A 16,876-nucleotide genomic window follows, 5' to 3' on the forward strand; every position below is an offset into this window, starting at 1 on the left:
GGATGCTTACGTACATGTCACATGTTAGAGTCGTATCTAGACGTATCAGGGTGATGTGGGCATCACTCCAATTGCACTCGCCCATTACAGAGCCTCCAATAGCTTGAACAGTCCCGTGCTGACATGCAGGGTCCATGGATTCATGAGGCTGTCTCCATACCCATACATGTCCATACGGTCGATATCATTTGAAACGATGCTTGTCGGACGGGCCAAGATGTTTCCATTCATCAACAGTCCAATGTCGGTGTTGGCAGGCCCACGTGAGGGGTAAAGCTTTGTGTCGTGCAGTCATCGAGGGTAAGGCCTTTGGCTGACACTTTTTGATGGCTCACCATTGAAATCTGCAGCAGTTTGCGGAAGGGTTGCGCCTCTGTCACATTGAACGATTCTCTTCAGTCGTCGTTGGTCCCGCTCTTGCAGGATCTTTTTCCGGCCTCAGCGATGTCGAGATTTGGCGTTTTACCGGATTCCTGATATTCACGGTACACTCGTGAAATGGTCGTACCGGAAAATCTCCACTTCATCGCTACCTCGGAAATGTTGTGTCTCATCGAACGTGCGCCTACTGTAACACTACGTTCAAACTCACTTAAATCTTGCTAACGTGCCATTGTACGAGGGTCACTCCAAAAGAAATGCACACTATTTTTGTAAAAATATAGTTTTCATTGTGCATGTGTGAAAGCTTTACAGTGTGTAGATACATCCTTCTCGCTTGTTTTCAAATTTAATTCAACCTCTTCCCGTGAGTGGCGCCGTCACAGCATGTCTTCAAGATGACTGCTACACTTGACGTTTGTCAAAAGCAACGTGCTGTCATAGAATTCCTGTGCTGTGAAAAGGAGACAGTGGGAAACGTCCACAAGAGGTTGAAAAAGGTGTATGGAGATGCTGCTGTAGATCGCAGTACAGTTAGTCGGTGGGTAAACAGGTTACGTGATGAAAGCGGGCACGGCAATATTGAGGATTTTCCTCGCGGCCTCGTACTGCACACACTCCAGACAATGTGCAGAGAGTTAACTAATTGGTGACTGTTGACAGGCGCATCACAGTGAACGAATTGTCACGATACGTTGGGATAGGGAAACGAAGTGTTTGCAGAATACTGAAAGTGTTGCCGTTAAGAAAGGTTTGTGCCAGGTGGGTTCCTAGGATGTTGACAGTGGCTCACAAAGAAACAAGAAAAACAGTATGCAGTGAAGTTTTGGAACAGTACGAGAATGGAGTTGAATTTCTTGGAAGAATTATGACAGGTGATGAAACATGGCTCCATCATTTTTCACCAGAGACGAAGAGGCAATCAGTGGAGTGGCATGATACAAATTCAGCCGAGAAAAAAAAAATCAAAACCACACCTTCTGCTGGAAAAGTTATGGCTACGGTATTTTTCGATTCCGAAGGACTCTTGCTTGTGGACATCATGCCAAGTGGAACCACCATAATTTTGATGCATATGTGATGACACTGAAGAAACTTCAAGCTCGACTGAGTCGTGTTCGACCATATCGGCAAAAGCAGGATGTTTTGCTGTTGCACGACAATGCATGGCCACATGTCAGTCAAAAAACCATGGAAGCGATCACAAAACTCGGATGGACAACACCCGCCTTACACTCCTGTCCTGGCTACATGTGACTATCATCTCTACATCTACATCTACATTTACACTCCGCAAGCCACCCAACGGTGTGTGGCGGAGGGCACTTTACGTACCACTGTCATTACCTCCCTTTTCTGTTCCAGTCGCGTATGGTTCGCGGGAAGAACGACTGTCTGAAAGCCTCCGTGCGAGCTCGAATCTCTCTAATTTTACATTCATGATCTCCTCGGGAGGTGTAAGTAGTGGTAAGCAATATATTCGATACCTCATCCAGAAACGCCCCCTCTCGAAACCTGGCGAGCAAGCTACACCGCGATGCAGAGCGCCTCTCTTGCAGAGTCTGCCACTTGAGTTAGCTAAACATCTCCGTAACGCTATCACGCTTACCAAATAACCCTGTGACGAAACGCTCCGCTCTTCTTTGGATCTTCTCTATCTCCTCCGTCAACCCTATCTGGTACGGATCCCACACTGATGAGCAATACTCAAGTATAGATCGAACGAGTGTTTTGTAAGCCACCTGCTTTGTTGATGGACTACATTTTCTAAGGACTCTCCCAATGAATCTCAAACTGGCATCCGCCTTAGCAACAATTAATTTTATATGATCATTCCACTTCAAATCGTCCCGCACGCATACTCCCAGATATTTTACAGACGTAACTGCTACCAGGGGAAACTGAAAGACTCTCTTCGTGGAACAAGGTTTGAAGATGATGTCTCCCTTGTGCACGCTACCAAACAGTGTTATAACAGGTTGGTCCAGAATTTTACCGTACGAGTATACAGGCGCTGGTTCCAAGATGGCGTACGGCAGTTGAGAGGGGTGGAAATTATGTGGAGAAATGAAAATATTGTTCCTAAAGGATGTATCTACACCCTGTAAAACTTTTAAACATGTGGAATAAAAAATAGTGCGCATTTATTTTGGAGTGACCCTCGTAGCAGCAGTAACTGATCTAACAACTGCGCCAGACGCTTTTCGTCTTATACAGGGTGTTACAAAAAGGTACGGCCAAACTTCCAGGAAACATTCCTCACACACAAAGAAAGAAAATATATTATGTGGACATGTGTCCGGAAACGCTTACATTCCATGTTAGAGCTCATTTTATTACTTATCTTCAAATCACATTAATCATGGAATGGAAACACACAGCAACAGGACGTACCAGCGTGATTTCAAACAGTTTGTTACAGGAAATGTTCAAAATGTCCTCCGTTTGCGAGGATACATGCATCCACCCTCCGTCACATGGAATCCCTGATGCGCTGATGCAGCCCTGGAGAATGGCGTATTGTATCACAGCCGTCCACAATACGAGCACGAAGAGTCTCTACATTTGGTACCGGGGTTGCGTAGACAAGAGCTTTCAAATGCCCCCATAAATGAAAGAGTTGAGGTCAGGAGATCGGGGAGGCCTTGGAATTGGTCCGCCTCTACCAATCCATCTGTCACCGAATCTGTTGTTGAGAAGCGTACGATCACTTCGACTGAAATATGCACGAGTTCCATCGTGCATGAACTACATGTTGTGTCGTAATTGTAAAGGCTCTTGATCTAGCAGCACAGGTAGGGTATCCCGTATGAAATCATGATAACGTGCTCCATTGAGCGTAGGTAGAAGAACATGGGGCCCAATCAAGACATCACCAACAATGCCTGCCCAAACGTTCACAGAAAATCTGACGTGATTGCACAATTGCGTGCGGAATCTCGTCAGCCCACACATGTTGATTGTGAAAATTTACAATTTGATCACGTTGGAATGAAGCCTTATCCGTAAATACAACATTTGCACTGAAATGAGAATTGACACATTGTTGGATGAACCATTCGCAGAAGTGTACCCGTGGAGGCTAATCAGCTGCTGATAGTGGCTGCACACGCTGTACATGGTACGGAAACAACTGGTTCTCCCGTAACACTCTCCATACAGTGACGTGGTCAACGTTACCTTGTACAGCAGCGACTTCTCTGACGCTGACATTAGGGTTATCGTCGACTGCACGAAGAATTGCCTCGTCCATTGCAGGTGTCCTCGTCGTTCTAGTCTTCCCCAGTCGCGAGTCATAGGCTGGAATGTTTCGTGCTCCCTAAGACGCCGATCAATTGCTTCGAACGTCTTCCTGTCGGGACACCTTCGTTCTGGAAATTTGTCTCGATACAAACGTGCCGCGCCACGGCTATTGCCCCGTGCTAATCCATACATTAAATGAGCATCTGCCAACTCCGCATTTGACTGCAAAACCACGTTCGTGATGAACACTAACCTATTGATGCTACGTACTGATGTGCTTGATGCTAGTACCGTAGAGCAATGAGTCGCATGTCAACACAAGCACCGAAGTCAACATTACCTTCCTTCAATTGGGCCAACTGGCGGTGAATCGAGGAAGTACAGCACATACTGACGAAACTAAAATGAGCTCTAACATGGAAATAAGCGTTTCCGGACACATGTCCACATAACATCTTTTCTTTATTTGTTTGTGAGGAATGTTTCCCGAAAGTTTGGCCGCACCTTTTTGTAACATCCTGTATAGGCGTTGCCGTGTTCTGCCTGTTTACGTATCTCTGTACGTGAATACGCTTGCCTGTACCAGTTTGTTTGGCGCACCAGTGTATTTTCACCCGTGTACGAGCGGGCTGCCACCGGTTGACGTGCGTCGCTGTTTCCGGCCAGGCGCGGCGGACATGGGCGGGTCTGCGCGCGAGAAGGAGCACTTCTCGCTGCTGGTGGAGGAGCTGGCGGAGGCGTTCGCGCCGCGCGGCAGCGTGCTGAGCGCGTCCGTGTCGCCGTCGCGCTTCCGCGTCGAGGACGGCTACGACGTGTCGCGGCTGGCGCGCCGCCTCGACTTCCTCAACCTGATGGCGTTCGACCTGCTCACCGAGCAGGACGCCGCCGCCGACCACCACGCGCCGCTCACGCAGCGCAAGCACGACTACGGCCTCGCCGTCTTCTACAACGTCGTGAGTACCCGCTCGCGCCTTAGCTGACAGCCGAACTTGATATTGTTGCGTAATGAAATAAGATTCAGTGTCAGTGGTGTTGAGAAGCAGTTGCAATCGTGAAAGCTGAAGAAATCTCCAGGACCCGATGGAATCCCTATCAGATTCTGTACCGAATTAGACCCTCTTCTAACTACAGGGAAACAATTATTGAACATTATAAAATAAAATCGTCGTAACTTCTGAACGGTTTGTGTTGGGACGTTGAAACTGCACAATTGACCACCGGGCACGTTGGGAATTGTATGGTTCGGGCCGGCCGCGGTGGCCGTGCGGTTCTGGCGCTGCAGTCTGGAACCACGGGGCTGCTACGGTCGCAGGTTCGAATCCTGCCTCGGGCATGGGTGTGTGTGATGTCCTTAGGTTAGTTAGGTTTAAGTAGTTCTAAGTGCTAGGGGACTGACGACCTAAGATGTTGAGTCCCATAGTGCTCAGAGCCATTTGAACCATTTTTTGGTATGGTTCGGTTTAGTGATGAAGCCTACCTCTGTTTCGATGGGTTTGTCAACAAACAAAATTAGATCATTTGGGGGACTGAGATTCCGCATTTTCCGATCGGGAAGTCTCTTCACCCTCGACAGGTGACTGTGTGGTGTGCAGTGTCCAGTCACGCAATAATTGATGCGATGAAACTTCGTGGCAGATTAAAACTGTGTGCCGGACCGAGACTCGAACTTGGGACCTTTGCCTTCTGCGGGCAAGTGCTCTACCAACTGAGCTACCCAAGCACGATTCACTCCTCGTCCTCACAGCTTTAATTCCGCCAGTACCTCGTCTCGTACCTTCCAAACTTCACAGAAGCTCTCCTGCGAACCTTGCAGATGTAGCACTCCCAGAAGAAAGGATATTGCAGAGACATGGCTTAGCCACAGTCTGGGAGTTGTTTCTAGAATGAAATTTCCACTCTACAGCGGAGTGTGCGCTGAAATGAAACTTCCTGGCAGGTAGGAGACGAGGTACTGGCGGAATTAAAGCTGTGAGGATGGGGCGTGAGTCATGCTTGGGTAGCTCAGTTGGTAGAGCACTTGCCTGCAAAAGGCAAAGGTCCCGAGCTCGAGTCTCGGCCCAGCACACAGTGTTAATCTCCCAGGAAGTTTCATATCAGCGCACACTCCACTGTAGAGTGGAAATTTCATTCTAGAATTGGTGCGATATTCCTCAACTGCATGCTGACTACCGAATGGTACTTGAAGGTTTTGGAATATAATTTCGTCCCCATTGTCCAAAGTGACCCTGATTTCGACACGATGCAGTTCGTCCAAGACGGAGATCGACCCCGTCGAATCAGGAGAGTGATGTCCTGGAGGAGCACTTTGGGGATCGCATTCTGGCTCTAGGGTACCCAGAGGCCATTGACATGGGCCTCAATTGGCCACCATATTTTCCAGATCTGAACACAAGTGACTCCTTTTTTTTTGGGGGGGGGGGGGGCTATATTAATCGCTAAATGTACATCAATGACCCTATAATCATTGGTGAGCTGAAAACATCCATTCAGGAGGTCACTAACTATTATTCTGACACTTCAGCAAGTCATGCAAAATTTCACGATGCGTGTTCGCCACATCATCACCATTGACTGTAGACATATTGAATATCTGTAGTGACGTTTACGCGTTGAATAAAGTGTGTGCGCGCCGTAGTTTGTAACTAATTTATGTATTTCATATATAGTTCAATAATTGTCACCCTGTATAATCTGTCGTAGATCCCATGAACAAAGAACTGTGTCCAGTTTTTAGAAAAAGCACAGGTCACATCCGTCTACAGGAATGGTAGTGGAAGTCTTCCACAAAAGTACCGCCCAGTATCCTTGACATCAGTTTATTGTAGAATCTTATAACATATTCTCAGCTTAGACATAACAAGATATCTCGAATAAAATGACGTCCTTCATGCCAAACAGCACGGATTCTGGAAACACTGATTGTGTGAAACCTATCTCAGATTTTTCTCATGTGACATACTGAAAGCTTTGGATCAAGGCAGTCAAGTAGATGCAATTTTTTTTCAATCTCTGAGAAGCATTCGACTCAGTACCCCACCAACACTTATCGTCAAAAGTACATTGAAATGAGGTATCGAGTGAAATTTGTGACTGTACTGAGGAATTTTTGATAGGAAGGACACAGCGGAGAGTCATCGTCAGATGTAGAAGTAACTTCATGTATGTCCCAGGGAAGTGTGTTGAGACCCATGATGTTCATGTTGTAATTAATGATGTTGCAGACAATATTAACAGTAACCTAAGACTTTTTGCAGATCATGCAGTTATCTATAATGAATCTATCTAAAAGACACTGTATAAATATTCATATAATAGAGGGAAACATTCTACGTGGGAAAAATGTATCTAAAAATAAAGATGATGTGACTTACCAAACGAAAGCACTGGCAGGTTGATAGACACGCTAACAAACACAAACATACACACAAAATTCAAGCTTTCGTGACCAACGGTTGGTGCATCACGAAAGGGGGGAGGAGAGGGAAAGACGAAGGGATGTGGGTTTTAGGGGGGAAAGTAAGGAGTCATTCCAATCCCGGGAGTGGAAAGACTTACATTAGGGGGAAAAAAGGACAGGTATACACTCGCGCGCACACACACACACACACACACACACACACACACACACACACACACACACACACACACACACACACACACACACACATATCCATTCGCACATACACAGACACAAGCAGTGAAATGCCTCTTTTGTCCAAATTGTGATATATTTAAACTCCCAGTCCTGAGGAATGCCACCAAAGCATACAGAATGGTGCAGATTACTTTGAGAAGTTGCAAGGGGAATCATTACTTACAGTAAATGTGGCAGAAAAATCTGGAAAAGTTCATAGTGATCTTCATATTGGTGAACATTGCCCTTGTTTCATGAGGGAATCTGATTTTTTTTCAATAATTTATCATGGTTTCATTTGTTGTGTTTATCCAGCATCAAGAAGAGTGATCATAATAAATTCACCATTCAAGACACACCGTTACAGAAAAGAAAATCTGTTACTTTAACAAGGCCTTGTATAACTTAAACTTTTAGCTAATCTTACCAACCCCCACCACTCCACCTCCACTGCTCTCGTAAGTCCCTGAGCAATTACTATAATTCATGCAAACACTTTGTTTGAATAGCATTCCAACTTAAAGTGTGAAACAAATCAATGGGTCACCTATTCCTCACTGCACTGTATTACCACTTTCAATGCAGAAATTAATTTTGCCTGTTTTATACCAAGAGCGTTTTATTGGAATTGCTAAGGTCCTATTGGTGATAACAGATGGCTTGAACAGCTAGTTTATATTTACTAAAAGCTTAAGCAGCATAACTGAAGCTGACAACACTGACTCATCTTTATAGGTATAACAGGTAGTGTTTGTTTATCATAAACCAGCTGACAAACCCAGTGTTGCCCAGGTATTCATTTTGCCATTTTTTTCCATTTTTGCATGCATCTCAGTGTTTATGATCTCATACCTCCTGAACTGTGTGTTGTGACATACTTTTGGAGGTGCATTTAGTCGCATATGTGGATACTACCTGCGAAATTTATTGAATATAGAGTTAGTACCATACAAGTAATAAATTTAAATGTCATGCATGATATGGCTCTTTTTCACACATCTCATTGTTTGTGATGTCATATCTCCTGAACTGTGATATGTAGGTGGTCATTATTCCAACAGTGATTGTGGACTGACAGTGACTGATGTGTGTACCAAGTACATCTCCTAGATGTGGAACATACATACATACATCAGTTTTTATAATATATATATATATATATGGATATCATAAAAAAACTACATCCAGTTGTTTTAGGTACCATCATGAGTAGAGGAATCAAATATTTCAGCAGCAATTTAGCTCAATGCACCTTCAGGAACATATTATACTTAAAATATGATCATTATATTTTGCTCTCATTTCACACTCAGCCCTAAAAACACCAACCAGTTAACTAACTATCATTCTTTCTGCAGCTCTACACAATGTTTACATTTAGTTTTTAAACTTTCATTATGCAATTTCTTTATGTCAGTTTTTTTTAGTATCGAGTTGAGCTTCTATGGACCGTGTGGTAACAACCAATTTTATTTTAGTGTCTAGGTCTGGTTCTTGTTCCAGCTTTGACTTCCTGCCAGTATCTTCTGAGCCCACCAAGGAGTGCCTGTTTATGCTCTTCAGATAATGGTCATCTCTGTCTCTTGGATGTTGATGCTATTTTAAAACCTTGGTACTTGTTCACCAATCTTCTAAATTTGTTCCTGTCAGAAATTCCTCTCTCCAAGATAAGTCTGCCTAAGATCTTTTTCACGTTCTTCAAACCATCTTGACCTTGTTTTCTTAGGTTCGATGAAACTCCATATTCTTTTTGGTAGTCGGTTACAATCCATCCTCATGAGACAACTGTAAAAATACAATCATCTCTTCTTAATGGATGCTGCGATAGGTTCTGTCTTGCTGTACAAGTCATCATTTCCTCTCATTTTCCATTGTCCATCAACCCATCTAATATCAAGGATTTTCATTAATATCCTATGCTCTGGATTTTCCAGCCACTCAGCCTGACCTTCTCTATTCATGGTCAAAGTTTCGGACGCACAGTTTTACAACTGTATTATAATGTCGGAACTTGGCCCCTATACTCAGAGGCTTTTTGATATAGGTATTCTTTATCAGTTGGTATGTGTGGTCTAACTTCCTCATCCTGACATTAATTGCTTCTTCTTCTAATCCATTCTCCTCGATGACTTCACTGAGATACCTGAAATTCTTAACTCGTCCAATTTTTCCCAGATTGGTGATCATCCATTCAGGTCCATCACAGATGTTCATAATATATTTTGTCTTTTGAATAGAGATCTGGAATCCAACTTTTTCAGCAATTTCTGACAGCCTATTGATCTTGTTGGCTGCTGACGTTATGTCGTTAGCAAAAATGGCCAGGTCATCCACAAAGGCCAAGCAGTCAATGTGCACCCCCTTGTTCTTAGAACCAAGTCTGAAACGCTCTTCATTTGTTTCTTCTTGGGCTAACACCTTTCTCCACTCTCGAATGACCTTTTCCAAGACGCAGTTGAAGGAGTGGGTATAGTCCATCTCAATGTCTTATGCCCATTTTGATTGTCAAGGGTTCTGATATCTCACCCATAAATTTTATTTTTGACGCTGTGTTAGTGAGAGTTTGTTTGATCAGCTTTCTTGATGTATCATCCACCCCAAACTCTTTCAAAATATTCATTTGTTACATTATGTCAACAGGATTATGCAGTTCGATACTGGCTTAGGAAGGGAGCCCGACGTGACCAACTGGTTGTTGGCATTCCATTCCATGGACATTCATTCACCTTGCAAGATGAAGCTAAAAATTCTCCAGGAGCCCCTGTGAAGGGCCTAGGAAAAGAAGGACCCTATACCCAGGAGAAAGGTTTCTTGGCATACTTTGAAATATTGCAACTGCTTGAGGAAGGCCACTGGATGAAGGCAACTGATGATGTAGGCAGCCCCTACATGGTTAAAGGCAACCAGTGGATTGGCTATGAGGACCAGCGTAGTATTGCCACTAAGGTAAGTTCTGCACACTACTTTCAAGTAATTTCATAGTATTACTATTAAGGTATGATCATTTCTTCATTTGCCACTTATGGTCACAAGAATATTTCATTTAGTATGCTTTCTTAAACCACATTAAAGTATTTGCTGATAAATAGTAGATGAATAAACATGAGACTTGGTTAAAATTGACATATATCAGTCAGAAAACTTTTCTATAGGTCCATACACATGTGTGTCACATGACATCATAAAATACCTTTTTGTGTTAGAGAAGATAAAAAAGTTAAGAAAACTGTATCAGGTGTAAGGAGAAGTTGGTAGATGTAGACTGTGCTTGCTTCATCCTGTTTGTCTTATGTCTACCACACCTGGATTTCTTTTTACTTTAATTAGCATATATTTGATTTATGTCTATCTACATATCCATTTTTATTCCTTTTGTTCTTAGTCTTGGATAGTGAAATTTTCATAAGGCGAGCCTCTTGTCAGGCAATTTTAAGCCATCATCTGAAATAGAAATATATCTGGCACTTCATTTATGACGGCAAATAATTCATTATCTTGGTACATATTATTCCTGAACCTGTCAATTTTCTACAAATATATTTGCTTGTGGTACTTCAAAAAGGAATATTGGATTACAGAATTTCAGGAATAGTTCGGATATACAGGTTGAGTCACCTAACATTACCGCTGGATATATTTCGTAAACCACATCAAATACTGATTAATCAATTCCACAGACCAAATGTGAGGAGAGGGGCTAGTGTAATTGTTTAATACAAACCATACAAAAATGCACGGAAGTATGTTTTTTAACACAAACCAACGTTTTCTTAAATGGAGCCCTGTTAGCTTTATTAGCACATCTGAACATATAAACACATACGTAATCAGTGACATTTGTTGCATTGTAAAATGTTACTTACACCCGTAGATATTGTAACCTAAAGTTGATGCTTGAGTACCACTCCTCCGCTGTTCGATCGTGTGTATCGGAGAGCACCGAATTACTTAGGGATCCAAAGGGAACGGTGATGGACCTTAGGTACAGAAGAGACTGGAACAGCACATTGCGTCCACATGCTAACACCTTTTTATTGGTCTTTTTCACTGGCGTACATGTACATTACCATGAGGAGTGAGGCACATGTACACACGTGGTTTCCGTTTTCAATTACGGAGTGGAATAGTGTGTCCCGACATGTCAGGCCAATAGATCTTCAATGTGGTGGCCATCATTTGCTGCACACAATTGCAATCTCTGGTGTAATGAATGTCGTACATGCCGCAGTACATCTGGTGTAATGTCGCCGCAGGCTTCCACAATACGTAGTTTCATATCCTCTGGGGTTGTAGGCACATCACGGTACACATTCTCCTTTAACGTACCCCACAGAAAGAAGTCCAGAGGTGTAAGATCAGGAGAACGGGCTGGCCAATTTATGCGTCCTCCACGTCCTATGAAACACCTGTCAAACATCCTGTCAAGGGTCATCCTAGTGTTAATTGCGGAATGTGCAGGTGCACCATCATGCTGATACCACAAATGTCGATGCGTTACCAGTGGGACATTTTTGAGCAACATTGGCAGATCATTCTGTAGAAACATGATGTATGTTGCAGCTGTTTGGACCCCTGCAATGAAGTGAGGACCAATGAGGTGGTCACCAATGATTCCGCACCATACATTTTCAGTCCACGGTCGCTGTTGCTCTACCTGTCTGAGCCAGCGAGGATTGTCCATGTACCAGTTATGCATGTTCCGTAGATTCACTGCCCCGTGGTTTGTGAAACCGACTTCATCGGTAAACAGGTAGAGCTGCAACGCATTCTCTGTTAATGCCCATTGACAGAATTGCACTCGATGATTAAAGTCATCACCATGTAATTGCTGATATAGCGACACATGAACCGGGTGAAAGCGGTGACGATGCAGTATGCGCATGCCACTACTTTGACTCAGTCCACCGGCTCTCGCAATGTCCCGTGTACTCATGTGTGGGTTCATGGTAACAGCAGCTAACACACCAACTGCACCCGCTTCTCCTGAGACGGGCCTGTTGCATGCTACGACCATACCTGTTGCATACAGTTGGCGGTTGATGTTTTGCAATGTGCGGCACGTTGGATGCTCTCTGTCCGGGTACCATTCTGCATACACCCTGCAGGCTTCAGCTGCATTTCATCGACACTTGCCATAGATGAGTATCATCTCCACATTTTCAGAGTTCGAATACACCATGGTCACAGTTCCTACAACACTACACTATCACAGACATCTGGTAACACGGTGTACTACAGTTGGTCTGCGTGCGGAGACGAATGCAGAATAACAATAGCAGCAAGCTCTACATGTGGACACTGCGACAGCTAGACCAAACCACAACAGTGCACCACAGCCATACTCGTAACATGTCCCTGCAGATGCTGCTCGCTGACCGTGGCCCATGTTTGTTACAACACGCAACTGAATGTCGGAGGTTTCAAGCGGCAACTTTAGGTTACAATATCTGCAGATATAATTAACATATTACAATGCAACAAACGGCACTGATTATGTATTTGTTTATATGTTCAGATGTGCTATCAAAACTAATGTGGTTCCATTTTTAAAAGTGTAGGTTTGTGTTAAAAAACATACTTCTGTGCATTTTTGTATGGTTTGTATTAAACAATTACACTAGCCCCTCTCCTCACGTTCGGTCTGTGGAATCGGTTCGTCAGTATTTGATGTGGTTTACGAAATACATCCAGCGGTAATGTTAGGTGACTCACCCTGTATTGTTATACTAAGTGATTGCTGTCTTGAAGTGTAAGTTATAGTTTTTATAGTGTAATGATAGTTTCCCACAAGATTTTTCAAGATCATAATTTTCTCCCTTTGCACAGACAAGTTACTAATTTTACTGTTATTAAAACATGTGACAATTTATCTATTTGTGTAGAAAGTACTATGTCATATGATACTATGTTTATGAAAAATACATTTTATTTTCAGGTCATGTATATCAAGAAAAATCTTCTTGGTGGAGCCATGGTGTGGGCACTTGACTTAGACGATTTTGAGGGAGCATATGGACAAAAATGGCCTCTTCTTTCAGTAGTGAAGAAGGGACTCCTGGGTGAGAACCTTTAATTATTGTGATATAATAACTAGTACCCATTGACAAACACAACTTGAATTTACACAAAATAAATCTACATATGGGCTTACTTTAACAGTATTTTGGTTACAATATCTTACTACATCATAAAGACAAAATTAAGAAAACTTGCATTCCCTGTCAGAAAAGACATTCAAGCAGTTGGACACTGGCCTTTCAAACTGTGATATTTTATCCTCTTCCATTGTCCCCATCCTATAGTATTATAGCATGACTGTGGAGGCATAGGATGCAGGAGGGTTTGTAGTCTCCAATTTAGAGCACAATAGTAATTTACCAGCAGTTGCTGAATACACTGAAACACAGAATGAATTATGCATAGATTGTACAAGCTACTGATCCTGTCAATTTGTCATGACTGCAAATGAAAACAATTGAAATTTACACAGGTGGAACATAACTGTATTCTAGTCTCAGGCAGACCTAGTTGTAACACAAAAAGTCCAAGGACTAACCATTGGAAGTGCAGAACCGTTGTCAGTACTTCAGTCAACTTTGGAGAGGAATACATTACCTTCTAAAGAGCTGCGGCAGCTTGGCCTTAAATTGGCTAGCCCATGTGACCTAATGGCTGGAGATGCTGTCTGTTCACTGCTTACAGTGGCACTGCTGGATGTATGTATAATGAGGCATGTGTATAGTATGGCATCAGCTATTGATATATCTTTTGGGGTTACAATAGGGGGAAAGTACAGCAAGTATGAAGCAAGGATATACACAAAGAGGGATGGTTCTCCCAGGTAGAATCCCAGGTTATGGTTATGTCGCATATGGGAAGGCAGGGATGGAGGGAGGGAGTGGGCATGGGATCAACAGAAACTGCTTTGAAAACTATGTCAAAGAACTTTTATGACCCAGAAAGAGACAAGCGGGCCAAGAAGTATAGTGATAACTGCAGGCTGAGACTGAAGAGGAAAGTAATGTACACAGATAGATATGAATAATAACAGCAGCAGAGTGCTAAAAGCTGGTAGAGCCAGATGAATCTCTATGACCAGTGAAAACTATAGAGTCAGAAGGGTTATGAGATAGTAAACTTTGTTCACTGGCCAGTTTCCACCTGTGAATTTCAGAGATACTAGGAAATGGGAAGGTATCCCAGTGCCATTGGTCATGAAGTAATTGTTGAAATCAGTCATATCCTTCTGAGTGCTCAAACTTGCCCTTGTACACTGCTTGGCATTCACCAATTATATTGGTGGACAGCTGATTTATGATCTGCTGACAGTGAAAGCTGTGTGATGATTGCAGTTAAAGTGATTCATGAGCCCTTCTTCACAGTATACAATGTTTTCCTCTTTGTTTAACGCTCCTTTCCCTCCCTTTTTACTCTCCTGGCAGCTTGTGTTAAATCTGCCAGTACCATAATTTGCACCTATGAGAACTCCTGCTCATGTTGCCTATGTGTGCATTCCACATCTTTTCCCTCCATCCCTTTTCTTCTCACTTCTTTGTATCCATTATTGCTTCTGCACTAATATGTGCCTATTTTCTCCTCAATTCAGTTTTTATGCAGTGAGTACTTGCATTCTCCATACTTTAGCTATTTATTTATGTATTGTACCCTAGGCAAATTTTATTGCACACATTGAGTAGTATACATTGTTCACTAACTAGTATTTAGCCAATTATATTTTGTACAATAATATTCTAATCCTATTACATATTAAATCACAGTTTTGTTTCCATCATTTGTGCTATATGTACTTGTGCAATTAAGTTACATCACTTTTTGTTACAGTAACTGCACTCTAATTTGTGTTAAACTGTAGTGCACATAAATCATTTACGCTGTAGTAACGGTTATACCAAGAAAGTTTTGAGAAATTTTTTGAAAATATTTTTATAGTTTCTCTCTTAAGTATGAAGGTAGTTTTTCTAGGGCTTTTGTACCTGCATGAAATGTGCTGATTTGTATTTCATGCTGTTGCAATGGGCACGTTGGAGAGGTTCCATTTCCTTGTGTCGTGCTCTCTTATTACCTAGAGTATCAGGAGCATATTTAAATTTTGTCCAGCATAAGAGTTCACATAGATGTATGCTGGATGGTGTTAGTATCTTAAGGGCTTTAAATGCTGTCCTACATGATGTTCTGCATTTAACACTGACTATCTTTCTTATTGCTATAAGTTGATGTTGTTGCATGGTATATAATTTTCATAATATTTGTGTATTTTAGATACCTGAGTCTATGCAGCACATGTGGATGTCAGCTGAGTTTTTCGCCTATGTGCTTATCTCAATTTAAATTTTCAACAATTATTATTCCAAGGAATTTTGTGTATTTGGAGTTTTCTCCTATCCACTTACATCTTGATATCTTCATTGTACTGGTTTTTTTTAGTTTGAAATTTAGGGAAAGTGGTTTAGTAATGTTGTTATGCAAATTTAATTCAGTAAATATTTGGATTGTACTATTTACTTCAAAGTTGGCTTTTATTTGTAGAATTTCTGTGTCTTTATCCTTGACCAGTAGAGATGTGTCATGTGCATAAATGACAATAATGTGACGACAGTACTGGAAGTGGTGGTGACAGGTTTGAGGGACGTGTGCGACATCATGCCAAAAATAATATTTTTTATTTATCTGCACAAAACACGAATATAAAACCAAAACCCAATCAAGAGGAGAATTCCTGATCACAGTTTTATTATCACAATCTATAATAACCCCAAATGTATACAATTAATATATATGTAACACCACTTACGCTGTTGGTTGACAACTTAATGATTCTTCTTTAAGAAGGTTAAACAACATGCACAGGGTTAGAAGAAATTCTCAAGCATCTACATTCCTTTAAAAATGTCAGCACTTACAAATACTCCCATATAGTTTGAATTTTGAGCTAGCAGTTACAACAAATGAACTTCAAATCAGCCAACATGAAGTGTGGTAGAACATTAGTTTAAATGTGGGGGCTTAGTAAAATACACAATAACAAAAAGAAGAACAGAGTGGTAAATGATAATCATTATAGGAAAACAGTCAGGGCCAGTCAGTGGACCACAGAAAATAACACAAAGTCTCTTAATGTCAGTTAATAATGAAAACCAAGCATTTGTAGTGAACATGTTCACCTTGTTTAATTACACAAAAGCACTTGTAACTTCATACAGCTTTGCATGATACACTTTCTAGTGATCCAAATATCTCATATACTTGAATAAAGCAGATTGGGCAATGGTTGATATTGTCTGCTGGCTGGAGGATCTGTGGGTGGGTCCCATCTCATGCTGGATCAGCACTTGTAGGAAACTTTCTACAGTCATAGCTCATTGGCTGTAGACATGGACTGAGGCCACTTTGGATGGCAGCATTGTCTAAACAGCCAAGAAGCATCCTTTCGGCAGTTGCGGCTGAGGTCGACACTACTCCGGCAACATACAATGGCCGCACTGGAACCATTTGGCGTGTATTCAAATTGGCTTGCATACATAATGGAATTGAACCGTCAAATATGTTCTCATAATTAAATAACGTTTGCAGTATAATTTGTGTATAGAATGAAGAGCA

The 16,876-nt window shown here is 42.1% G+C and overlaps 1 protein-coding gene across 2 annotated transcripts in view; it reads left to right on the forward strand.

Annotated features, from left to right (window-relative positions):
- LOC126354154 (probable chitinase 10) overlaps positions 1-16,876 on the forward strand; it is a 256,966-nt gene that overhangs the window by 105,946 nt on the left and 134,144 nt on the right. For both annotated transcript variants that reach the window (XM_050003569.1, XM_050003570.1), the window contains exons 6-8: positions 4,291-4,577; positions 9,899-10,204; positions 13,194-13,317. In XM_050003569.1, the coding sequence (XP_049859526.1) occupies positions 4,291-4,577; positions 9,899-10,204; positions 13,194-13,317 (717 nt within the window). The remainder of the gene's footprint in view (positions 1-4,290; positions 4,578-9,898; positions 10,205-13,193; positions 13,318-16,876) is intronic.

This window comes from Schistocerca gregaria, chromosome 3, assembly GCF_023897955.1.
Source record: "Schistocerca gregaria isolate iqSchGreg1 chromosome 3, iqSchGreg1.2, whole genome shotgun sequence".
Classification (NCBI taxonomy): domain Eukaryota; kingdom Metazoa; phylum Arthropoda; class Insecta; order Orthoptera; family Acrididae; genus Schistocerca; species Schistocerca gregaria.